At 38.8% G+C, this 27,781-nt stretch overlaps 1 protein-coding gene across 2 annotated transcripts in view; it reads left to right on the top strand.

Annotated features, from left to right (window-relative positions):
- wnt5b (wingless-type MMTV integration site family, member 5b) overlaps positions 1-25,609 on the top strand; it is a 105,866-nt gene extending 80,257 nt beyond the window's left edge. The window contains exons 2-7 of one of the 2 annotated variants that reach the window (XM_061959972.2): positions 5,459-5,601; positions 7,259-7,346; positions 7,417-7,576; positions 15,180-15,472; positions 24,420-24,578; positions 24,656-25,609. In XM_061959972.2, coding sequence (XP_061815956.1) covers positions 5,489-5,601; positions 7,259-7,346; positions 7,417-7,576; positions 15,180-15,472; positions 24,420-24,578; positions 24,656-24,955 — 1,113 coding nt within the window. In that variant the 5' untranslated portion in view covers positions 5,459-5,488 and the 3' untranslated portion in view covers positions 24,956-25,609. Of the gene's footprint in view, positions 1-5,006; positions 5,602-7,258; positions 7,347-7,416; positions 7,577-15,179; positions 15,473-24,419; positions 24,579-24,655 lie in introns of those variants that run through there. The other variant, XM_061959973.2, reaches the window with a different exon arrangement.
- The last annotated feature ends 2,172 nt before the right edge of the window (positions 25,610-27,781 follow it).

Raw genomic sequence — 27,781 nt, 5'->3', positions numbered from 1 at the left:
TAAAAATAATTTCACACAAATAAATAGGTGTATAAAGAACAAAATTCCGCCTACAGGCCAGTTTAAATGAATATAACATGAACAACACAAGCAAAAAGCACACCGATATTATATTGTTATCGTACTCGTTTTTAAAACCTTACGTGGTCTTGCCCCACCTTACCTCTCTGAGCTGCTCCACCTCTATGCCCCCACCCGGTCCCTCAGGTCAGCTGATCAGCTGATCCTGGAGGTACCCAAATCAAAGCGCAAGCTCAGAGGGGACAGAGCCTTCTCTGTCGCGGGTCCCAAACTCTGGAATGATCTCCCTCTCCATGTGAGACAGGCCCCTTCTTTGGCTACTTTTAAGACCCTTCTTAAAACCCATTTTTATTCACTGGCTTTTAAAGGCCTACTGAAACCCACTACTACCGACCACGCAGTCTGATAGTTTATATATCATTGATGAAATCTTAACATTGCAACACATGCCAATACAGCCGGGTTAGCTTACTAAAGTGCAATTTTAAATTTTGCGCGAAATATCCTGCTGAAAACGTCTCGGTATGATGACGTCAGCGCGTGACGTCACGGATTGTAGAGGACATTTTGGGACAGCATGGTGGCCAGCTATTAAGTCGTCTGTTTTCATCGTAAAATTCCACAGTATTCTGGACATCTGGGTTTGGTGAATCTTTTGCAATTTGTTCAATGAACAATGGAGACAGCAAAGAAGAAAGCTGTAGGTGGGAAGCGGTGTATTGCGGCCGACTGCAGCAACACAAACACAGCCGGTGTTTCATTGTTTACATTCCCGGAAGATGACAGTCAAGCTTTACCATTGGCCTGTGGAGAACTGGGACAACAGAGACTCTTACCAGGAGGACTTTGAGTTGGATGCACAGACGCGGTACCGTGAGTACGCATGCAGCTGCGGCTTCCAAACATTTGATCGCTTGCCCGTACGTGCGTGCCGCTATGTGCATGTCACATACGTAACTTTGGGGACTTTGGGGAAATATATGTGCTGTATGAACTTTGGGGAGGTGAACGGTACTTTGGGCTGTGGGATTGAGTGTGTTGTGCAGGTATTTGAGTTGTATTGGCGGGTTATATGGACGGGAGGGGGGAGGTGTTTGTTATGCGGGATTAATTTGTGGCATATTAAATATAAGCCTGGTTGTGTTGTGGCTAATAGAGTATATATATGTCTTGTGTTTATTTACTGTTTTAGTCATTCCCAGCTGAATATCAGGTCCCACCCGCCTCTCACAGCATCTTCCCTATCTGAATCGCTCCCACTGCCCTCTAGTCCTTCACTCTCACTATCCTCATCCACGAATATTTCATCCTCGCTCAAATTAATGGGGAAATCGTCGCTTTCTCGGTCCGAATCGCTCTCGCTGCTGGTGGCCATGATTGTAAATAATGTGCAGATGTGAGGAGCTCCACAACCTGTGACGCAGAGGTGGGACCAAGTCATTGCTTTGCAAGTCACAAGTAAGTCTCAAGTCTTTGCCCTCAAGTCTCGAGTCAAGTCCCGAGTCAAGACAGGGCAAGTCCGAGTCAAGTCCAAAGTCAAGACTGGAAAGTCCCAAGTCAAGTCCCAAGTCCTGCATTTTGAGTTTCGAGTCCTTTCAAGTCATTTAACCACAGACTAATATATTTACACAGATTGTGTATGCTTTTAAAACGCTGTATTTTTTTATTAAAACAAGTGCTTTTGAAATTGCAGGGAAAAAGATAGTGCTGACATTGCACTTCAAAATAGCACTATTAACCAGTCATTTTAAACATGTAACTTATTCCTTTACAGAATAAACACATTTGAAAAAAACAAGTGCAACTGTACTTATTTGCACAAAAGTGTTAACATTGTATTTCCATGGCATATTGCATTGTAACTAGTTCCACAGCAGTTTCTATCCTGTTCTTACCTTATCTCATTGATCTCATCTCATACTGTATGTGTGTTGATGTGTGCGTACACATGAAAAACATAACAAATATATGAACATAACAATGAACAGAGTTATACTTTTTAGATGTCAGGACCCTATGCAATATGTACACATATTCTTAATATAGTATACATTTTAACTGACCTTTATTTGACTATGTTTGTCTTTTTGTAGGTGGCTAAAATATGCGGTGCTGCTGACCACCGTCTAACGTTACGTTACTGTGTGTGATACATTGACTAACGTAATGTTACTGTGTGTGATACATTGACTAACGTAACGTTACTGTGTGTGATACATTGACTAACGTAATGTTACTGTGTGTGATACATTGACTAACGTAATGTTACTGTGTGTGATACATTGACTAACGTAACGTTATGTATAGGTACCTCATGCAACCCTGCTTAAAAAAAAATCACTTGACAAAAAGTATGAATAAGGTAGCAAACTGCAGTGGACGCAACAGATTGCAGTGTTTGCAATGACGTTATAACCATAGATATCTTATAAGTAGACGCAGCATTGGTTGCTGTGACGTGAGCAATTTGGCCGCCATCTTGAAGTGCTGATAAGGAGCCGGCGAGCAGCCTGAACTGACAGTTGACAGGTAGAAAACAAAGATGCCGGGCTGGTGTTCAGCGTTTTCCTGCTCAAATGAGCGGACTGTTAAAAATAGGAATCGGGGGATTACTTTTCACAAGTAAGATTTAACATTTACGTACTATTGGTTGTATTTTATGAAAATAATATTACCACAGAGTTGAGAAGGATCAAAGATCTTCAATATTTGTATGTGAAAATCACAAAGAAATCTTCTGGGGGAGGATGACGCCTCTACAGGGGTTTGCTTTACAAACTTTCAGCCCCACCTAAAACAAAATTCACCAGCCGCCACTGATTATGATGCATTCTCATTTTAGGCAAAGTATAAGACAATACTTTCTTAACAGTATAATTGTAACCAGGAATAAGTCTTCAAGTAACAATATTCAAATACTAACATTGTTGGGTAAAACAGAATTTGGTTTTATTCTGAATCCAGTGAAACAGATTGGTGGTTTTAGCTGATATGAAGACTTTCAGGTGTTTATATATGTTTAAGTATTTGTCAGATGCTTTTATCCAAAGCGACTTACATAAAATAATACATATAAAACAATCACTGCAAACATTATCATTTAAGGGAAGAATGTAATAGAAAATATCAATACAAAGTGTCAAGACAGAATAAACTCTCTGCTGCTGCAGCAACAGAGATACAGTCTATAGGTCCCTGATATATAGATATCTAATGTATTCATACATTGTTTATGTAGGATACACGCATATGTATATATAACCTAATCATATTGTTTCGTCAACTTAAAAATAGTTTACCGTTTTTTTCCCCTTCTCTGGGATTATATTCCCAGTTTTTATCTCGGACGCGTCTGGTCACTTATAGCGTGTAAGAATATTATATTACTGTTAAGCAAACTATGAATAATAAAACACGCCAAAACATGTGTCTGTTATAATCGCTACACGTATGACAAAAAAGCGTGTGAAAATCAGTGGTATTCAGTGAGGTAAGATGAATTAAATGCGCTGACAGTTCATTGCTCCTGCCAAATGAATTGCACTGAGTGGAGCGGATCACCACTCCAAGATGGCGGCCACGCGTCTCGTCTGCGCCAGTAGGCAGTAGCGGTCGATGCTGCGTCTACTTATAAGATGTCTATGGTTATAACGTTAGCAGTGAGTTTGCAGACTCACTGATTTAACTACACAGCAAATAAAAGTCACGTTACTTAGCCAATAAACGTTATCTTACATTCAAAACTTACCCTTCTTTGTGCAACTTCAAATGTCGAACAAAGTTGGAAGTTGTTGCGTCTCCGTCTGTAATATTCGAACTGCGTGATTTGCATTCGGCAATTCTTTTTTTGTTGACCAAGTCGTAGTTTTTATACCCGAACGAAACCAACTTTGGCATAATTGTTTCTCACTGGCACGTTGTTGGACAACTCTTGTTCATTGGTTGTCCTGCAATTTGATTGGATGAATGCTGCGTGATGAAAACAACGTAGATCTAATTTGATTGGCTGTTGTACTGAGAGCACACACGCTGACAGGAACAACACGCTGATAGACAGACGGAGAAAATGAAAAATACGGAGCGCTCCCAAATAACTTTTTAAGCTTTGGATTTTGGGGAAAGTGGCAAGTCGTGGCAAGTCATGTCAAGTCAAAAGGATCAAGTCCAAGTGAAGTCACAAGTCATTGATGTTAAAGTCTAAGTCGAGTTGCAAGTCTCTTTACATTTTGTCAAGTCGAGTCTAAAGTCATCAAATTCATGACTCGAGTCTGACTCGAGTCCAAGCCATGTGACTCGAGTCCACACCTCTGCTGTGACGTCACGCTGCTCGTCTGCTACTTTCGGTACAGGCAAGGCTTTTTTATCAGCGACCAAAAGTTGCGAACTTTATCGTCGATGTTCTCTACTAAATCCTTTCAGCAAAAATATGGCAATATCGCAAAATGATCAAGTATGACACATAGAATGGACCTGCTATCCCTGTTTAAATTTTAAAAAATCGCATTTCAGTAGGCATTTAACCCAGCATGAGACTTTGAACTGTTCTTAACTGTTTTTAACTTTTTTTAACTGCTTTTTATCAAACAAATAGTTCTTAAGGTAATTTGTATTTGCTTTTTCAATGTGTATTTTACTTCTGTTTTAAATGTTATTTTTTAGTCTGTCCTTTGCCTCTATTTCTTTGTGGTGTACAGCCCTTTGTTCTTCAACTGTGGTTGTTTTTAAAGGGCTTTATAAATAAAGTTGGTATGGTATTGTTATCGATACTATTGAAATTTGGATCGATCCGCCCACTTTTATTTCTCGTCGTGTCGCGAGAAGACACGACCTTGTGTCTCCACATGGTGGCGATGATGTCACGCAACACACAAGTGGAAGCAAAAGGCAACAGAAGGCAGTTGAGTGTGTTTGTAAAGAGCCTCCTGTGTGCGTAATTTGACGCACGCTTTGAATTGACTGTGGCTTTTACGCACACGACACGTGACCATCCCTTTTTTTTTTTTAAGTGCGTGTATTTAGACTATAAGAAGACAACTTGATGATGCACGAGACAAGAAAGACACACAAAGCTAACATATTCTTCCATTGTTTGTGCGCATCCAAACTCGCGCAACTCCAGGTCGTAAAAGTGCGAGGGCATGAGGGGGGTGCTGGGAGGTGACAAGAAAGCATTTGGAGAAGACGCGTGAAGTGTCCTCAGAGGGACAAGACGCGTCCTTTTATCTATCGGCTTTTTATCTAGAGGACATCATCACACGTTTACTTTTTTTGTTTGACATTTATCATATTTCATCACCTCTTGGTGGAGACTGCCTCCTTGTTAATGCGTAAACCCAAACATTTGCGCATGGACTTTAATGGATCTTAATCTAGATGTTTGTGTTGCTTAGTGGACTTTGTCAAGGTATTTTTCTCAAAATCAAGTTTTTTCCCACAGCCGGCTGTATAAGTATAAAGGCGGCGGACCATGGCGGACCGCAGTCCGGTGAGCAGACGGCGCACCGGCGGGTTCCGGCACTTGCTGCTGCTCGTCCTCCTCGCCGGAAGCCTGCAATTGTTGGTGGACGCCAACTCGTGGTGGTGAGTCAAATTCAAGTCTTATTTGAGATAAAGGGTCAAAATCCTCCCTCTTTTACTTGAATTGCATCTTGTCTGAACGACAAACATTTTGGCTGCGTGTGTTTTGAGGAAGGGGTGTGGGGTGAATCTATGTAGAACAAATGTGAGGCCTCTGTCACAATATTGACCCTCTTGGAGCCCAAATGGTCTGAGCCTGCATCCAAATGTAGCTCATGTTGCTGCAGGTAGACCACCACCATGTGGCAACTTCCAATCTTTATAATTAAAAAAAAATCAATGGTTTTTTTGTGGATAGTTTGGTCCGCTTTACATAATAACAAAATGTCACAGATCATATAGTCTATGACTAACAAAGTCTAACCAAGATTTCAGTGTCCGATAATAATTTAATGACACAATCATCTTGTTTTGGAGGACGTTGCACACGAGCGAATGAAGGCCATACTTACTCAACAGCCATACATGCAGGGGCGCCGAAAAGGGGGGGTAAAGGAGACGGATTCTAGGGGCCCATGATGGAGGGGGCCCAGGGAGGCCCCTAATGATTATGAAATTATAATACAGAAAAAATAATGACACTGTGTTGGGGCCCTGTAAAGATTCTTTTCATGGGGCCCAAAATCCCTAGCGGCGCCCCTGCATACATGTCACAGGGTGGCAGTATGAACAATGCCAACACTGTCATAAAGATGTGCCATATAGTGAAACCACACTATACAACAAGGACAAACACATTTTGGAAGAATATTTGCACCACAACACAACATAAACACTACAGAACAAATTTTTCTAGAATTCCATGCAGCACCAACTCTTCCTGGATGCTACAATATAAACAAACGCCATTGGTGGATCTACACCTAACATCCACTGTAATTATACCTCATACATACTGTATCAAGTTGATACTACTATGATTACATCGATATTTTTTAGCACCACAAAATCTTCTTTCGTTTTTTTTTTTTAATTTATATTATGTTTCTAAACTTAGGAAATATGTCCCTGGAGATATCAAGACTTTGCAATATGACCAATGTATGATCCTGTAACTATTTGGTACGGATTGATACCCAAATTTGTGGTATCACCCAAAACTAATGTAAAGTATCAAACAACAGAAGAAAAAGTGATTATTACATTTTATCAGAAGTGTAGATAGAACATGTTAAAAGAGAAAGTAAGCAGATATTAACAGTAAATGAACAATTAGATTAATAATTAAATTTCTACCGCTTGTCCTTAATAATTTTGACAAAATAATAGAATGATAAATGACACAATATGTTACTGCATACGTCAGCGGCTAAATTAGGAGCCTTTGTTTGTTTACTTACTACTGAAAGACAACTTGTCTTGTATGTTCACTATTTTATTTAAGGACAAAATTGCAATAAGAAACATATGTTTAATGTACCGTAAGATTTTTTTGTTGAAATAAAGCCAATAATGACATTTTTTGTGGTCGTCTTTAATTAGAAAAGTACCGAAATACTTTTGACAACACTAATACACTCACACCGAGCACCCACTGACAGAAATGTAGATCGGCGCCTATGCCACCATGTATCCCACGTTCCTCAATGCCATACCTCCATGGACAAATACTGCCATTTAGCCCCACTGGAGTATGTCGTGATTAATGTTTGTCCTGCAGGTCCATGGCTCTGACCCCCATCCAGAGGCCTGAGATGTACATCATCGGAGCTCAGCCTCTCTGCAGTCAGCTGTCGGGTCTCTCCCAGGTAACACCAGCTTCAACACACCTGAGTGTCCTCACATGTGAAACCACAAGCTCTCCCTGGTCGTCCGCAGGGTCAGAGGAAACTATGCCAGCTGTACCAGGACCACATGATGTACATTGGGGACGGGGCTAAGACTGGCATCAAGGAGTGCCAGTACCAGTTCAGACAGAGAAGGTGGAACTGTAGCACGGTGGACAACACGTCCGTCTTTGGACGCGTCATGCAAATAGGTATGTTATCTCCAACCTCAAAGTGTTACTTTAAATTGTTTTCTTCATTGCTCCTTCAAGGGGAAACTATACAAGAGTCTCATCAATCAACCTTATTGATTTATTCATGTCTCAAGACTTTAGGCCTATCCTATTCAACTGCCGGCCTGAGGGCCACCTTAATGGCCCAGAGGTTCAGATAAAAACTTGTGAGACAAAAACATTGTTGCAGGAAATCCCCTAAAATCATTAGCGTCCTCCTGTTGTATAAAACAGAGATTCTGAACCTTTTTGACCTCAGAGCCACTACTTTTCCACTACAGAGGGGAAAAGTAGTGCCCGCTCAAATATCAACACTGAAGTAGTAATCTTTCTTGTGATTTTAATGGTATTCAACAAGCCTTGTCAAATGATATGAACGCATATTCACATAGATTATTATTTAGGTAACACATAAACCTCAGCCTTTGGTCAGGCTGATTATAAAAAATAAATACTAATCAAATATACTACATAACAAGGGACTCATAAATAATTCAAAAACAATACATTTACATACAATTATTTTGTGCTAAAATAAATAAACGCAATTAATACTGAATATGTTTCTTAACTAAACAGTCAATAAAAATAAAGTGCAACTGAAAATACAACTTAACCACTTAAGTCATAATTTTTGTGCTTAAGAAACTTCCTTATGAATTAAGCTCCAAATTTCTTCTGTTTTTTTTTTATATTGTGATTACTGCCACAAGTGGTACAAAAGTGTATTACAACTGAGTACCACTGCGGCTTATATGGACCACAGCTGAGAAACATGTTTTTGGTATGGTTGAGAAACACTGGTATAGAGGAACTTGGACCACAGTAAACACATTGGCGGATCCTTGCATTAACATTTTAACTTTGCTAGCAAACATAGAACACTAATGTCCAAAACATGTGATGTACATAACTGAGGCACCCTTTAAAGTCTTCTCCTTTTTGGCAGTTACATATTTTTTTTACTATAATTTGATTTACGTAACTAAGCTGTTGCTGTAATTTTTCAGTAGTCATTTGTTCAACTTATTTGGTGTTCCTCAACGTTCCATTTTTAGGTCCTCTCTTTTTCGTCATTTGGGCTATTCACCTGGTGACCCGGTAGTTCAGTTAAAAAAACATGTGCGAGACTCACATTTTTGCAGAAGGTCCCTATAAACAGCAGGGCGCTTCTGTAACTCTGACAAATAGACCGAAATCAACTCTCTACTGGTTCCCCGTAATATACAAAACAAGAATAAATGTAAAGAGAGAAGTCTGGTCTCTCAGTCCTTAGCTTTCTAAATGTGACCTCCAAAACTATTTACTTGGTTATCCCTGACTCAGGCTGTTCAGTGGAATGTGCTTTTTTTGTGTCATCTAGAAAATTTGTTTCTGCTTGGAAATGTTTCTAAATGCATCAAGCTTCAAAAACATTGAACAGTGGATTGAAGTGTCCAATATTTCCCTTTTTTTGGATGATGTCAAAACATATTTTATAAAGTGAGGAAAGTTTGCATCATCTTTTTAAATATTAACTTCCAGTGAATTATTCATCGCTAATTGTTTTTTTTTTTGTAGTTTCTGTTTGTAAATAATTTGAAAAACTGCACATTATGTTGAAATGTACTCAACCAGTGGATACAAGTGTCAAATAATTTGTGGTGGGTTTTTGGACGACATATTTTTATTTTTTTTAAATGTATATACTTTTTAACGAAGTTTGCATCTTTACTATTGTAAGATATTACTTTTTTAAATAATTTCAGTGAATAATTCAACTCTTTAAGTACAAAAGATTAGTCTAATGAGCCTGACATTTTTTTGGGACTAAAACATGATTTTGCCTGTAAATGTTAAAAACTTGCCAAAGCACTAAATAGTTAAATAATTAGTTATTTTTGTTGTTGTAAGGTTACATTATGATGCTTGATTACCGTATTTTTCGGAGTATAAGTCGCACCGCAGTATAAGTCGCACCTGCCGAAAATGCATAATAAAGAAGGAAAAAAACATATATAAGTCACTATGAAAAAAACTGCGACTTATAGTCTGAAAAATACGGTACTTAATAATACTTAAGTATGATACAAAAACTACTTTTCACAACATATAATAAGCAGCTGAGATAGGCTCCAGCGACCCCGAAAGGCAAAAACGGTAGAAAATGGATGGATGGATGGATATGAAATAATAATAAGTAATTAACATGAAATATTTTGAAGATGTGCTGCACATTTTTTTTCTTTAATGTCACGATATAGCACTTATTTTATTGTTTTTGTAGGGTTGTTGTTTTTTTCAATGTATATTTCAGTTTATTACTAAAACAATGGTTTTGCCGTTTTATTTTGCAATTCATCAAACTCTTCAAGTACACAAAATGAGTTTATTACTAAAACAGTGGTTTTGTCATATGGTTTTGTTATTTTATTTTAGTGATTCATTAAACACTTTAAGTACACAAAAACAATTTAATGAGTCTAAAGGATTTTTTTATATATTTTTTTTGCTTGTAAATGTTATAGAAAAGCAGCACATTATGCTTAAACCTAAAGCATTGAGTTGGAATAAAATTATAATTGATTGTGTTGTGGTTGTTCGCTTTACAGAATGATGCAAACACTTTTCCATTACATATTTTAAAAGAGTGCAAAGACTCATCCTTTTTTTAATTGAACACGGCTGTTTGAATGGCGCGTTTTTGTTTTCCTGCATGGCAGTGTGTTTATGAAGGTTATTTTTCATGTAAAAAAAACAGCAGCAAAGTAGCAAGTCACGTGTCTGCAGCTTTGCAATAAATAACTTTTCTATTGTCAAACTGCGCATTATTTTCCCGCGCCGCTAATTCGCAGCGGGGAAGTGCGAAGGTTGTCATCAACAAGTATGTGTCAAATCCGCCGGGAGGCGAGCAGACGAGCTGCAAGTTTTTTTTTTCTGTGTCTGTCTGGACTGTCTTTGGCATGTCGTCAAGAAGTCCACCTTTAAATGGAGGTGTTGTCCTCCTTTGTCCGCCATGCTGCTTTTCAAATGCGTCGATGAGCTCACACCCAGCCGCCACATCCGGAGCGGCGCTCTTTGAAGTCTGCGGCGCTCGGTTCCATAAAGCAAACACCATAAAGTGCACATCGTCACGCATGAATAATATCACGCGCCTGCACGAATATCGTGTATAACTTCATTATTTAGCTCATCTCAAACGTCAACATTTTTACACATGACGCTGCTGCTGCTGCTGTGACGTCATGGCTGAAAAAGTCCTCAGTTAAAACTACAGTGTGACTTTTTAAACATCATCTGAACACTTTTACTTAAGCAATGATAAATAAATAGTAAAATATTACATTTAAAAGTGATAAAAAAGTAGTGAAAAACGGACAAATAACACGTTGTACTTAGACTTAGACTTAGACTTCCTTTTTATTGTCATTCAAATTTGAACTTTACAGCACAGATAAGAACGAAATTTCGTTACATAAGCTCATGGTAGTGCAGGATAAAAAAGCAATAGGTGCATATATAAATAAATAAATATATATAAATAATATATAAATATATATATAAAATTTAAAAAAAAATATAAATATATATAAATAAATAAATAGATTACTGTACAGATAAATATATTGCACTTTTTCAAATGCGTCCACGTTTATGGATGTATGTTATATTATATATATATATATATATATATATATATACACAAATATATTCGTAAAAAATACCATGTGGCATTTTGAACTTAAACTGACAAATTACATATAGTGACACCATCAATTTAAAGTACATTTATAACTGTGACATTTACAAAAATGTTTATGCCATATTACACCTATATTGCCTTTAAACTGTTAAAACTACTCATTTGAAATCAATTTAAAATACATTTTGAAACTATTCATACTGTATCATCTGCAACATTTTAGAATATACAATAGGTAATTGTTACAGGTAACAATTGTCTTAAAAAGTATTAAATTACCCCAGTGAAACAATTTAAAGTACATTTTAAAACTGTCAAATTAGTGAAATTAATCAAAAATATATTTCAAAACGTCAGTATGTATAGTGTGTCATCTGCAACTTTTATTTTTTTAATTTTATTTATTTTTTTTAAAATTTTGTGTCCTGTCCAGCTTCTCAGGCAAATCATGTAGTTGATGTAGATGCCCATATCGGCTGTTCAGATTTACTTTACAAAAGAGAAGTGTAGGATACTTCTCTTGTTGCCTTGTTTGTATTTGACTTTATTAAATGTATTTATATTATCATTTGGTGCAGCCTGGCCGGAGCTGGAGGGGATGTAAAGAGAAAAAAAGGAAGATAGAGGGGGAAATTGTGGGGACAAGAGGGGGGATTAGACAGAGACAAAAACAACAACAGCAAACACAACAATAACAATGACAACTTGAACATTTAAGTTACTCTAGTTGAATCAATTAATTAATTGCAATTAGTGGAATCAATTTAAAGTACATTTTAAACCATCAGTATAGTGTGTCATTTGCAATATTTTTAACATCACTTTACACTTACAACTGTTAAATTAATCTTGTGAAATCAGTTTGAAAACATTTTTAAACTGTTAAATTACTTCAGTGAAATCCACTTAAAATACATTCTAAACTTATAAATTAGTGTAGTAAAATAAATTCAAATACATTTTAAAACTGTTAAATTAGTGAAATTGATTCAAAATATATTTCAAAACATCAGTATATATAGTGTGTAATCTCCAACATATTAGAATAGAATAGGTAATTGTTACAGGTAACAATTGGCTTAAAAACTTAAGTTACTCTAGTGAAATCACTTTGAAGTACATTTTTAAACTGTTGAATTACTTTAGTGAATCAATTTAAAATACATTTTAAAACTGGTAAATTAGTGGAATCAATTTAAAGTACATTTTAAAATATCAGTATAGTGTGTCATTTTTTTGCAATATGTTTAACATCACTTTACTTATAACTGGTAAATTACTCTTGTTAAATCAATTTATAATATATTTTAAAACGTATAAAGTATGCTAGAGAAATCCAATAAAATACATTTCAAAACGATATGTGACATTTAAAAAAAGGGGTAGGTGATTATAAAAAAAAGGGGGGGCTAGGCGATTATAAGTATTTTTACTCTTGCTTACTCCTTTAGAGCTCTTTTGACAACTGTGTAAACGCAACATTCTTGTTGCTTATGCTGAACATGAAAATGTATGTATTGCTCTTTTTTAAGCTCAAATAAATACTCTGAACTGATTTACAACAAGACATTGTCAAATGACTTTGTCTATAGTAATAAAAATCACTTTAAAGTACATTTTAAAAACTATAGTGTGACATTTGGAACACAAGTCTTGAACTTGGTAGGCAACTATTGCCTTTAAAAAATGACAAATATTGTTTATAGTGGGGAAAAAAAGATATTTATGTATATTTCACAAACTGTAGTGTGACATTTGAAACAGTATTCACATACGTTTTACAATTGTAGGCATCATTCGGCTTAAAGAAATGACAAATTATTGTTTGCTGTAAAAAAAAAAGTATTTTTTGGAAACATTTGAACAGCAGGACATTGCTTTGCATTAAAACAAGACTAAAATAATTGTTAAATTATCAATTATTATTATTACCTATGATAGATGGATTAATTCATGTGAGACCATCAACAATCAGCCTGGGATCAACAATAAAAGTATTTTTGAAATGCTTAGAAGTAATAATGAATATAAAAGTAGCTGTGTAAATGAACATTATTATTGAAAATAGCTGTGGAAACACATATTAATAAATGGCATTTTAAAATTCCTTATTGGCAGATACATGAGCACAAAGTGACATTTACATTGAACCACAATGTTGTTGTTCTCATGTAAATGTGCAGAGTTTCACAGTACTTAACCTTTGCCCTTTCCAGGAGTGACCCTGAGAGAAGCTTTGTGTATTAATTCATGCGTCGAATGACACCTTGTGGATTGCAAAGTGTGCTCTGGGAATCTCAAATAGGATACAAAAGTCACTAACTTCCCTGAAGCTTTGAAACCTTGAATCTTTAAAGCCTTGAATTCTTGGGTCCTTGAAGCCTTGAAACCTTGATGCACATCCATTACATCCCTGTTGGGTGAGTTTGTTGTGGAAGAACTAGAACAAAGACTGAAAGAAAATACACCCACTACAAAATCTTGTCAAAAAAACTTCAAAGACTATATACATTTACACTTCCTTTATTGTACCTGCAGTTTCAAGGGAGTATATGCATTGTATTTAGGTAGTATGTGTATTCAGGTAATATATATTCAGGTTGTATATAGTTTCCAGGTAATACAGGACTGTCTCAGAAAATTAGAATATTGTGATAAAGTCCTTTATTTTCTGTAATGCAATTAAAAAAAACAAAAATGTCATACAAATGTTTGTACATTCTGGATTCATTACACATCAACTGAAATATTGCAAGCCTTTTATTATTTTAATATTGCTGTTTATGGCATACAGCTTAAGAAAACTCAAAAATCATATCTCAAAAAATTAGAATATTTTCTCAGACCAAGTAAAAAAAAAGATATATCTTGCTGGATCGGTTCGCAGCCGAGTGTGAAGCGACTGGGATGAGGATCAGCACCTCCAAGTCCGAGTCCATGGTTCTCGCCCGGAAAAGGGTGGAATGTAATCTTCGGGTTGGGGAGGAGACCCTGCCCCAAGTGTAGGAGTTCAAGTACCTCGGAGTCTTGTTCACGAGTGAGGGAAGAGTGGATCGTGAGATCGACAGGCGGATTGGTGCGGCATCTTCAGTAATGCGGACTCTGTATCGATCCGTTGTGGTGAAGAAGGAGCTGAGCCGGAAGGCAAAGCTCTCAATTTACCGGTCGAGCTACGTTCCCATTCTCACCTATGGTCATGAGCTTTGGGTTATGACCGAAAGGACAAGATCACGTGTACAAGCGGCCGGAATGAGTTTCCTCCACCGGGTGGCGGGAATCTCCCTTAGAGATAGGGTGAGAAGCTCTGTCATCCGGGGAGAGCTCAAAGTAAAGCCGCTGCTCCTCCACATCGAGAGGAGCCAGATGAGGTGGTTCGGGCATCTGGTCAGGATGCCACCCGATCGCCTCCCTCGGGAGGTGTTTAGGGCACGTCCGACCGGTAGGAGGCCACGGGGAAGACCCAGGACACGTTGGGAAGACTATGTCTCCCGGCTGGCCTGGGAACGCCTCGGGATCCCCCGGGAGGAGCTGGACGAAGTGGCTGGGGAGAGGGAAGTCTGGGCTTCCCTGCTTAGGCTGCTGCCCCCGCGACCCGACCTCGGATAAGCGGAAGAAGATGGATGGATGTAGTATGTGTTATATTCAGGTAGTATGTGTTATATTCAGGTAGCAATCAGGTAGTATGTGTTTTATTCAAGTACTTTATCAGTTATTTTAAAGTTGCAATAAAGTCAGTAAGTAAATCAATTGCATGTTTTGTTGATTATTGGCTCAAGCCATGTAAGGGAGCAGACATGTTTCCTGTCAACACACACACAAACACACACACACACACACACACACACACACACACACTAACAACTATGTTCTAAGGACCCCATGTAACATCTTCTCCTGCAGGTTCCAGAGAAACCGCCTTCACTTACGCCATCAGTGCCGCCGGTGTGGTGAACGCCATCAGCCGAGCGTGTCGCGAGGGCGAGCTGTCCACGTGTGGCTGCAGCCGGGCAGCGCGACCCCGTGACCTCCCCCGTGATTGGCTGTGGGGCGGCTGCGGCGACAACGTTCACTACGGCTACCGCTTCGCCCGGGAGTTTGTGGACGCCCGCGAGAGGGAGAAGAACTTCCCACGCGTCTCACCTGAGCACTCACGGACGATGATGAACCTGCAGAACAACGAGGCGGGGCGGCAGGTATGACGCACACAACGTGGGCTGTGGTCCAAATGTGGACTTTGTGTTTATGTTTATGTTCGAAATTCTTGTGTTCAGACAAATCTTTTTTTGAGTAAGAAAGAGCCTCTGACGATGGCTGAATGTCAGCCGAAACTGTCAGCAGGTCAGAAATCTTTCTTACTCCAAAAAATAATTTTGAACATAATCATTTGAGAAGACAAGGTGAATGCAATCGATTTTACTTCGTAAATGTGAACTTTGCGTGTTGTAAATGTGGACTGGGTATGTCCTAAAAAAGCAGGTGTGCCCAGGAGATGTCATGAGTTTTGACTGCATTCATTTTTAAAGTCTGACATTTTTCATGGTGGTTTTTGTCACCGTCTAATGGTCATCATGAGTTTTTTAGATCTATAATCTTTAATTATGCTCGAAGTAGAACCATGCGCAGTATTTACTAATACAATCTAATGCAAACAACCTTCCCTAGTCATGATGCAAAAAACCCAAAACAAAACAAAAACAAATCCAACCAACACAAAATGTCTACACAACGCAAGAGTATACACCAGGCTTTACGCTTCACTAAAGTCTTAGTGTTGTATATGTTTTAATAGCTAAACTTGTATTGTTGTACTGTAAATATTAGTTTGTACTGTAACACTCTAAGATTTATTTAAATGAAAAGTGCGTAAAAAATAAAATCTATTTAATTATGTATCACCTCTGGCGGGCGTTTTGTCTGTCCTGCTCTGTTCAGTGGGACTTGAAGACCTTGTCTCTTTTCCTGCGAGGAAAGAGCAATCATTAAAATTCTGTGCTAAAAGAGCACAACTTGTAGGTTCAGTGTGCACAATATAATGGCTTAGTTGCTCAGACAGTAATGTGTTTGTATACGGTAAGTTTAGATTGTGGTATGTTGTTTTTAGCAGGGAACAATCTATGTTTGTCGTTTTCATGTTAGCATTTAAAATAGCGAGCTGGCACCAGTAAGTCCGCCGGCAGTTTATCAAAGGGCAGTTATTTATCTCGGTGTTTAGATCATTTTAATTTAAAAAGGGTAATACTAACCATCGAGAGTTTTGCCGTGGTCATCAGTATTGCGGTTCATCGTTACATCCCTACAATACAGCCTTGTTTCCCAGTGAGAAATCCAAACACTGTGTCTCGTTCTGATTGGATTCCTAACTTGTCCCACCCATCTTAAGACAAAATGTATTATGATTGGATTTCATCTCTGTCAACATTTCCATCTCTTTTTTATTCGTCAACTAATACTATGTCAATTAATTTCTTCGTGCACTTGTCGTGATTAGTTATCGCCAGTGATGGGCAAGCTACTTGGAAAATTTAGTAAGCTAAGCTACAAGTTACTCTCGATTAAATGTAGCTAAGCTACAGGGGAAGCTATCCCCGGAGAATTGTAGCAAGCTACACTACAAGCTACAAGGCAAAAGTAGCTTGCTACATTTAACATCATGTATATCTATGGGCCCACATGTATAATATCAATGTTAATGTAACTGAGAGTGTACAAATGAGCCCAATAAGGGTCCATTACTATTAACTATCTGTCATTTAGCTGGAGAAACCCCACAACTACCTCTAGGGGTCCCCGCACCCCATTGTATTTATTTATTTAGTTTGCCTTTTCTTTGGCCTACCCCTATAATGTTATTCATGTTCTCTACTTACAGTAAAAAGCACAGCATCTATCTATATTTTCACAAAAAAAACAATGACTTGTGTGTTGTTTGGGAACAGTTGGTAATGTTATGTGCAGTAAAACTTTTCATGAACTCAACTCACCTTAATGTGTGTTCCTAAATTTGTGTTCCATGTCTTAGATGAAGAGAGCAGTTATGATTTTGGTTTAAAGAGTAAACAACTAAAAACTAAGGTTTGGGGCATTGTTTTCTTTAAATGCATACATTTGTCTAAATATGGCCGAGGACACGCATTGTTTGGGGTTTCCTGCACGTCATCTTCATTATTAAAGGAAAAATCTAATCTGCGGGAGAAAATTCCTCTGCCATTTTCAACAGTTTTTTTGTGGTTTTTTTTGAGTGGGCAGCTTGAAGCGTCCCTCTGTCTCTGACTCCCTCGCCGTCATGTGACATGAGTGGGTGAATGCTATGATTTTGCTTCCGAGTTTCGATTACCTGCCTTATCTTGCCTCTGATTGGCCAGTTGGCCAGTCCATAATGTTTCGCCCTAACCTTAGCTATTTGTGACTCATCATACAAAGACCAACCAATCACCATGGATTTGCTCCATATATATGGATGTTGTCATTCATCCAGGTCATTGTATTTTCTCCATATTTTTTGGCCTGGATTCGCCATTCGTCCATTTTCTCTCTTTGTAGCTTGTAGCTTTGATGTAAGTTACCTAGCTACATGGGTCTAAAAGTAGCTAAGCTAAAGGAAAAGCTACTCGTTAAAAAAATAGCTAAGCTACTGGAAAACTGCCCATTACTGGTTATTGTCCTGTTTTCGCCAGGGGAAAATAGATCATAGACAAAAAATTTTTGTCAACAAAATGAACAGTGGCCGTGAGGCAGTGCACCTGTCCACATCAACATCAGTCTTGATACAGCTTATCTTTGCCATGAAAAAGGTTGTACGCCTACTTTTTGTGCGTACGCAAGCTTGTTACATGAGGGTCCAGGTGTGTATAAAGTACAATACTTACAGTACAAACACTTTGCAGGATTCAACAAAAGACAAGACTGGCACATTGAACTTAATGACAAAGACTAAGAAATAATACTGTACAGTCCTTGGAAATGTCAGACACATGTGTAAGTAAACAAGACAACAACTGCACAGGACAGCTCAGTGTTTCATCTTGAATACGAAAAATGTAGATGTTTTTTTTAACAATTGGAATTCATCAAGACACACAACAATTGGTCCAATGAGTATGAATTTAAATGTGATAGGTACTCGTCACCTAATGATGACAAGCGCAGTATAGAAGTGTTCGAAAATGGACGCTTGGATGGAGCGTCCTCCACTTGGATGATGGAATGTATGTGTGTGTGCGTGTGTGTGTGTGTGTGTGTGTGTGTGTGTGTGTGTGTGTGTGTGTGTGTGTGTGTGTGTGTGTGTGTGTGTGTGTGTGTGTGTGTGAAGGTTATTTATTAGGAGGGTCCAAATGGTAGAACTGCTAACGCCCTTGGAGTCTGGCTATAGTTCACCCGGTCAATGCACATTCCAGCAGCGTAACACACACACACACACACCTATGCACATACACACACCCGCGCACGCACACGCGCATACAGTGTTAAACATCTCCAGAACAATAGAATATATAGTCTTGCTTTCATCTTGCACTAAATTGTGTTACTGCAACAAAAGTAGCTTAAGTTGTTTGAGGAGAACGCCACTAAAAGAAACCTTTCACCTTTGATTGAGCTCACTCACTCACTCACGCACTCACACACACACACACACACACACACACACACACACACACACACACACACTCATAAAAGGTCCATTTGCTCTGCCCGTGCTGGACAGAATTTGAGGAAAATGAAACTGTTTACAAGACAAGAGGTCTGTTTCATGTGCATCCTGTTTGATTTGTGCGAGAGACAGTGAGCCTGGTTTTCTCTGTGAGTGTGCGCGTTTGTGTGTGTGTGTATCCAAGGTCAAAGGTCAGGGCCTGGTGAGCTTGTGTTCCTACCGTGAGGGTCCCGCTGGGGCTGTAAGAGAGTGTGTGAGGCATCTATGGTGTCGACACATTTTCCACTTTCATTGTCTGACGTTCATCCAAACGGAAGAAAGATGAAACACTTTTTTTTTTTACCCCAAAACATACGCAGCTTTGTTCAAAGCTAGGATTTGTAGCGCTTGGTTGAGCAAGGCAAACCACCGTGCTTTTGTCGACGTGACAGGGGCGGGCGTGTGTGTGTGTGTGAGTGTGTGTGAGTGTGTGCGTGTGTTTGTGAGAGAGAGGTAGTGAGAAGCATCAGCAGACAGACGACGGATGGTGAGTGATGGACCTCCGTCACACTCCCCTGACTCTCAAAGACACACACACACACACACACACACACACATTGGGGCGCTCACTGACACAAATCAAATGAGGCAGTACTTGTTACACACACATACACACACACACATTGGGGCGCTCACTGACACAAATCAAATGAGGCGGTACTGACACGCACACACACAAAAGTAAATGTACATTGCCATTGTACAAACACATTTATCAGTCACCAAGATGATGTTTTTGTACAATAACTTCCGCTAGCCTGTCAAGTAATCACAGCAGGAGAGACAACAGAATTAAAAAAAAATAATAATGTATTTTCAGCGTTTTTTAGCTTCAAACAAGCTACATTTGGGCTATACACATGCAGAAAACATTATGGAATAATATATAATAAAGATAAAAACAATGTTTTGTATCTTTTTTTTATTCATTTTATTAACTGGATAAAATGCCTGCCCCTCACGCACCACACCACCCACCTAGCCACCCCAACCACCTACCCATCCTGAAAACCTCCACACATCTTACCACATTCATCCACACACTCCAAGTAACGTGACAGGAAAGTGAAGTACAAAAGAAAAATAGAAAAAAATACAAATAATAATGCATAAACATTTACTACTGATACTGTTTTGTATCTTTTTGATTTATTTTTTTAAGTCCTAAAATTTGATATGATAACAGAAAAAATATAATGAATATCAATGGATTAATTTTGCACTTGCACAAGATATACTGACCAATATAAATCCATTAAAGTTGAAAATATGCTTTTTATTCTTTAAAGAATATTCATTTTCATAAATTTAGCGATATTTACATTTTTGAACCATTGAACATGTATTTTATTTATTTTATTCTATTTGTTTTACACTTAGACAATTACCTATATTAATAAATGATAAATGGGTTATACTTGTATAGCGCTTTTCTACCTTCAAGGTACTCAAAGCGCTTTGACAGTATTTCCACATTCACCCATTCACACACACATTCACACACTGATGGCGGGAGCTGCCATGCAAGGCGCTAACCAGCAGCCATCAGGCGCAAGGGGTGAAGTGTCTTGCCCAAGGACACAACGGACGTGACTAGGATGGTAGAAGGTGGGGATTGAACCCCAGTAACCAGCAACCCTCCGATTGCTGGCACAGCCACTCTACCAACTTCGCCACGCCGTCCCATAAATAATACAAACAAATATCATCACAATCCAAAAATGTATCATTATATGCATTTCACAGTATCTTATTTACTATATTTTTATTCTAAATTCCGCCCGATTGTAGCTGAGATAGGCTCCAGCGCCCCCCGCGACCCCGAAGGGAATAAGCGGTAGAAAATGGATGGATGGATAAAAAAGATTTTTTTTTTCCAACAAATTAGTGAATGCTATAAAAGTTAAAACATTAGTTTTTGTTAGAAATCAATACGTTAATTTATTTTATTTTATTTTTTATAATATTTTTTTTATTGTAAATAAAGTAATGCAGAGATGTCTTTTTATTTTTTTATTTATATATTTTTTAAATAATTTATTAATCAATCAAACAAAACAATACACAACAATACCATAATAATGCAATCCAATTCCAAAACCAAACCCGACCCAGCAACATTCAGAATAGCAATAAACAGAGCAATTGAGAGGAGACACAAACACGGCACAGAACAATCTAAAAGTAGTGAAACAAAAATGAATATTATCAACAACAGTGTCAATATTAATGCCAATTTTAACATAGCAGTGATTAAAAATCCCTCTTTGACATTATCCTTAAAGACATGAATAAAATAATAAAAAAATAAAAAATTAACAATAGTGTCACAGTGGCTTACACTTGCATTGTGTCCAATATTTTCCACAAAGATATAAGTCATATTTTTGGTTCATTTAATAGTTAAAACAAATTTAAATAATGGATCAATACGTTTATGATAAAATGATACATTCTGTGAATATTGGAAATTGTATTTTTTTTAAATAAATGTATTTACTTTTTGGGGGTAATACAAATCAAGCAAAGTTAAAAACATATTGGGTTTTTTTAACTGAATGTTACAATTGTTGTTTCTAATTATTTTCTTGAACCAAAAAACTAACGATATAAACATTTTAATGAGTAACATTTAAAAATACTCTTCCAAGCATGAAAATGCAAAAAAAGGTCTGTGGGGGGCATGCACCATCAGAGAGCATAGTATTGACAAAATACAAGCCCAAGAATAACCTCTTAAATAAACAGTAGAAAGTATAGATAGTATAGATTAATATTCGACATTCTACATAAAAACCTACATTACAGACAATTCATTAAACAATCAATTAACGGTGAGCATCAAAACACATCACTGTGAGTCTGAAGGAGTGGGAGGGTCACCGAGGTTGGATGGCGGAATTGTAGGGTGCCGAGTGCTATGCCTGCTGGGTAGGAAAGGAGAAGGGAGCGAGGGGTCAAAGGGTAACAGAGGTGAAAAGGTAATTGGGCTCAGGCAACATGAGGAGGGGACAGCGAGTGATGATAATGAAGAACACACTTTGGATAAGGCTAAATAGCAGGAGTGATGTCTTTGCTTAATGTGTTTTACGGGGTGAACAGCGCCCCCTAAAGTCCATTCTAGATGGCACCATTAATCTTGCTGTGGTTCCTCTTCCCTTTTTGTTTTTGTAACTTGCACCTTAAACGCTAACTATGCAGTGATGGACAGTAACAAGCTACACGTAGCTAAGATACGTAACTTAACTACATAATCCAGTAGCTTGGCGGTAGCTTAGCTACTTTTTTAACAAGTAGCTTTTCCTGTATATTAGCTACTTGTAGACCCATGTAGCTAGGTAACTTACATCAAAGCTACAAGCTACAAAGAGAGAAAATGGACTGCGAATCCAGGCCCAAAAAATATGGACAAAATACAGTGACCTGGATGAAAGAGAACATCCATACATACGGAGAAAATCCATGATTGGTTGTTGTTGGTATGATGAGTCACAATTGGCTAAAGTTAGGGCGAAACATTACGGACTGGCCAATCAGAGGCAAGATGAAGCGGGTCATCAAACCTAATAAGCAAAATCATAACAGACACACTCATGTCACATGATGACGAGGGAGTCAGAGACAGAGGGACGCTTCAAGCTGACCACTCAAAAAAATAGAAACATACTTGAAAATGGCAGAGGCATTCTCTCTTGCAGATTATATTTTTCATTTAGTGATGAAGGAAACCCACATTAATGCATGTCCTTGGCCATATTTAGACAAATGTATGCGTTTGGAGAAAACAATGCCCCAAACCTTAGTTTTTAGTTGTTTACTCTGTCCAACTAAAACATTACTGCTCTCTTCATCGAAGACGTGGAACACAAATTTAGTAACACATATTAAGGTGAGTTGAGTTCATGAAAAGTTTTACTGCACATAACATTACCAACCATTGTTTTTGTGTCAAGATATAGATCAATTCTGTTTTTTTTCTGTAAGTAGAGAACATGAATAACATTATAGGGGTGGGCCAAAGAAAAGGCAAACTAAATAAATAAATACAATGGGGTGCGGGGACCCCTAGAGGTAGTTGTGGGGTGTCCCCAGCTAAATGACGGATAGTTAATAGTAATGGACACTTATTGGGTCCATTTGTACACTCTCAGTTACATTAACATTGATATTATAGATGTGGACCCATAGATATAAATGCCGTTAAATGTAGCTTTGATGTAGCAAGCTAGTTTTGCCGTGTATCATGTAGTGTATCTTGCTACAATTCTTTGGGGATAGCTTCCCCTTTGCTTCAAGAGTAGCTTAGCATACTACGTTTTCCAAATAGCTTGCCCATCACTGCTAACATTCATGCATGTGTTATGTATGATTCCATTTCAGATATGTGAAGCAAAAGTAGCAACTAGAAATGATGAAAAGGTACATAATACAATGCAGAAAAAACTAAACATTTTATAGACACGTACGGTTTCAATTGGTAAGGTTACTACCTATGAGTATTAATACACATGCATCTTAACTAGGGCTGTCACATTATTATTTTTGAAAAATAGATTCACATTTTGGAATCTAAATTAATCCTGATTAGATACAGGCTCGCTTGCATAATTAAATTTTGCTGAAAACAGACTGCAATATTTCACACAAATGCAATTGTATTGTCAGAATGTCATCCAGGAACGTTACTAAAACGTTTTATTTAAATGCATGCAATTTATTCGCACAAAATTATTATTTCAAGCTGTGTTTTGGAGTGACATTTGCCAGCAAGCACACGAGTTAAGAGTCTCACTCATTTTTGTACTGACGTATGCATTGATCTGATCACTGACCATATGGCGGTTAAGGAAAAAGCTTGTATGGTCAAAAATAAATTGCAACGCCATTGTGTTCAAGATTAATGCGATTATTTTTTCTGAATAATCCTTTACTTTGACAGCCCTAATATGAACACAAATACACACTTCACGTGAGTGGAAACCACATTTGTTTACACTATGGGTGCCGCTTGCTGAACAATTGAAGACTTTTGATCTTGTAAAAAAGCGACAAAAAAAAAAACCACATTAAAAACAATTCTGAAAATGGATGGTTGAATAATTACACATTTTTACTTTCTCCCCCCTCATTTCTGCTGCTGTTAATCTCGCTCAAAAAATCTGTAGGAGCGGCAGAGAAATAATTGTAGTTGCACACAAACGCCACCAGAGGGCAGCATTTCAAAAGCTAACAAAGCTTTGAGGCACACTTGAAACTAAAACTTCTAAGATTTGGACATCCATCCATCCATCCATTTCCTACCACTTATCCCTTTCGGGGTTGCGGGGGATGCAGGAGCTTATTTCAGCTGCATTCGGGCGGTAGGCGGGGTACACCCTGGAAAATTTCTTCTAAAAATGTGACTAACTTATGTGCCAGTGAATCAAAATATTGTTGTTTTTTTCATGTTCTAGGCGGTGTACAACCTCGCCAACGTGGCCTGCAAGTGTCACGGCGTCTCCGGTTCCTGCAGCCTAAAGACCTGTTGGCTCCAACTGGCCGACTTCAGGCGCGTTGGTGAATTCCTTAAGGAAAAATACGACAGCGCCGCCGCCATGCGCATCGGACGCAAGGTAACGAGCCTGGGAGTGCAACTTTGTAAAAGTTTGTACGAACGCCTCACAAAGAATCTGTCCTTTATCTGATTCAGGGCAAACTGGAGCAGGTGGACAAGCGTTTCAACCCCCCAACCCCGGAGGATCTGGTCTACATCGACCCCAGCCCGGACTACTGCCTCCACAATGAGACGACGGGCTCGCTGGGCACTCGGGGCCGCCTGTGCAACAAGACGTCAGAGGGCATGGACGGCTGCGAGCTGATGTGCTGCGGCCGCGGCTACGACCAGTTCAAGACGTACAAACACGAGCGCTGCCATTGCAAGTTCCACTGGTGCTGCTACGTCAAATGCAAGCGCTGCACTTCACTGGTCGACCAGTTCGTCTGCAAATAACCGCCAATATTCATCCATCCTTTCCTGCCTGTAAGCACCATCCCTTCCTGCTTTCCTCATCCAAACCCACGTTGGCTTAGCAGGTGGACCCGACAAGGACACGTGTGAAATATACAAGTCAACGACACCGTGATTATTATTTAAAAGAGACTCACACACACACACCGTCGTTATGTCCTTCCACGAGGCTGCTCGAGTCCCCAAAGACATATGACCTTTCACCACGAAAGGTTCTGGCCTGCGGACGTGCTGATGATGCACAATCGCGGCACATCAGCAGAAGGGGGAGTCAACACCTGGAAGACTAAGAAATACTATGAAAATACTACTACAATAAAAATACTACTACAATGAAAGTACTAGCACAGTTAGCATGATGCTCTCAGCTCCGTTATTGTCCAATAGCGAGAGTAATGAAGCGAAGAGACAAGTCCAGCGGCTGTGATTGGAAATGAGTCAGTTAAGCTCCCTGATGAAATTAATATCCAAATGATGAAACTGACTATGTTGGGAAAAAAAGAATGTGTGTAAGCTGGACTGCAATTTATTACGAGCTACTTTAAAGAGAAAGTATATATTTTATTACTGTTCATTTTCTGTTTTATATGTTTTACATATTCTCTTGATAAACCAGTCTTTTGGATTTATTTTGTTTTGTCATTTTTTGGGGTTTTCTTCTTGCCCTTTTTTGGTAATACAAGCATTGCGCTGTCATGGTTGTGCAGTAACCTCACTAATAATCTCATTACTTTTAGCTGCGCACTGCTAACTGGATTAAATGTTAAATCACACAAACATGGCGGCCCTCACAGTGCTCGCCTGATACTTGCTACTTTGTTTTTTCTTTGAGGCCTGCACCTTCTGATGGGTCCATCCTGCACACAACATTATGCTATGCTGACGTGTGTGTGTGTGTGTACACAGTTGCTTATTCAGGTGATGGTGTCCCCCCTGTCAAAGATTAGACTAGTGAAAGTGTCACTAAGCAGCTTGCAAATACTACTTGCAAATAGTCCCTGGCGATGAGTGCTTTTTCAGCACAAACGCCCCAACGTTAAATCGAAAGATTAAATCCCATGTGGAAGCTACTTTTTTATCCTGATCGGCGCCCATAATGCTGTCAAGTTCATTGTTCTGCTTTTGGATGGTACTCACTGATGGATCCAACAGAGCTGCAGGAAAAAATCACAATGCTTTGTTTATTCATCCTACAGTTGAGCAGATTAGCTAACCAGCTATATTTCCAAAAAACAAAACAAAAATTCAGAATGGGATTGGTTATGAGAGTTTTGGTGCAATCAGACTTGTTACGACTTGTCCATCCATCCATGCATTTTCCTCCGAGGTCGGGTCGCGGGGTCAGCAGCCTAAGCAGGGAGCCCAGACTTCCCTCTCCCCAGCCACTTTGTCCAGGTCCTCCTGGGGGATCCCGATGTGTTCCCAGGCCAGCCGGGAGACATAGTCTTCCTAACGTGTATTGGGTCTTCTCCGTGGCCTCCTACCGGTCGGACGTGCCCCTAAACACCTCCCTAGGGAGGCGCTCGGGTGGCATCCTGACCAGATGCCCGAACCACCTCATCTGGCTCCTCTCGATGTGGAGGAGCAGCGGCTTTACTTTGAGCTCCTCCGGGATGACAGAGCTTCGATCTCACCCTATCTCTAAGGGAGAGCCCCACCACCTGGCGGAGGAAACTAATTTCGGCCGCTTGTAGTCGTGATCTTGTCGTTTTGGTCATAACCCAAAGCTCATGATCATAGGTGAGGATGGGAACGTAGATCGACCAGTAAATTGACAGCTTTGCCTTCCGGCTCAGCTCCTTCTTCACCACAACGGAACGATACAGCATCCGCATTGCTGAAAACGTCGCACCGATCTCAAGGTCCGCTCTTCCCCCACTCGTGAACAAGACTCCGAGGTACTTGAACTTTTCCACATGAGGCAAGATCTCTTCCCCAACCCGGAGATGGCACTCCACCCTTTTCCGGGCGAGCCGAGAAGAAATGAGACATTGAAAGATTAAAGGTGATACATGAACTGATGATCTATTTGGAGTACAAACTCTGCTGGATATGTCAGTATTTTGCACCACAAATGATCACGATCACAAGGCAATCAAGACAGCCACTCCCTGAAAAAACATGTTGAACTTGTTTGCTGGCAGTAGATCTCTGATCAACCAAATTAAAAAAAACAGTAATGCTAGACTGATGCATCACAATACATCCACTTCCACAACTAAAACAATGCATGTGTTTTAGAACTTCTTGTCATAGCAAGGATACACACAATGACTCTTTACACACAACAAAAAGCACAGTTATGGACTATTGATTGATTGATTGAAACTTTTATCAGTAGATTGCACAGTACAGTACACATTCCGTACAGTTGATCACTAAATAGTAACACCCGAATAAGTTTTTCAACTTGTTTAAGTCAGGGTCCACGTTAATCAATTCATTGTACAAATATATACTATTTGTTATGCTCATTTGATTGTAGACTCTTACTGACACCTTGTGGCGATAGGAAAATACTACGCTTCATTTGTTTGGGCACTTCCGGGTTGACGATGTCAGGTCAGTTCATGAGACAATTGAGAAGTAGACAAGTTGTGTTAGCTCTTACAAGCTTTGGAAAAGATAAGTCTGTAAGTAAACTGTTTAACTTGTTTATGTAACTCAATATTAAGGTGGAAAGTGGTTAAATTTGATACTAAGATGTTTATTGAAAAACGATTTTTGGATGTTTTGAGGACTTAAAATGGCTACCAGTCGTATATTTCCACCATCGAAATAGTTTCAAAACTCAGTATTTGTTTTATG

This window comes from Nerophis lumbriciformis, linkage group LG05 (assembly GCF_033978685.3).
Source record: "Nerophis lumbriciformis linkage group LG05, RoL_Nlum_v2.1, whole genome shotgun sequence".
In the NCBI taxonomy this organism is placed as follows: domain Eukaryota; kingdom Metazoa; phylum Chordata; class Actinopteri; order Syngnathiformes; family Syngnathidae; genus Nerophis; species Nerophis lumbriciformis.
The sequence above is the reverse complement of the archived record's forward strand: the minus strand, read 5'-3'. Positions and strand labels throughout refer to the sequence as shown.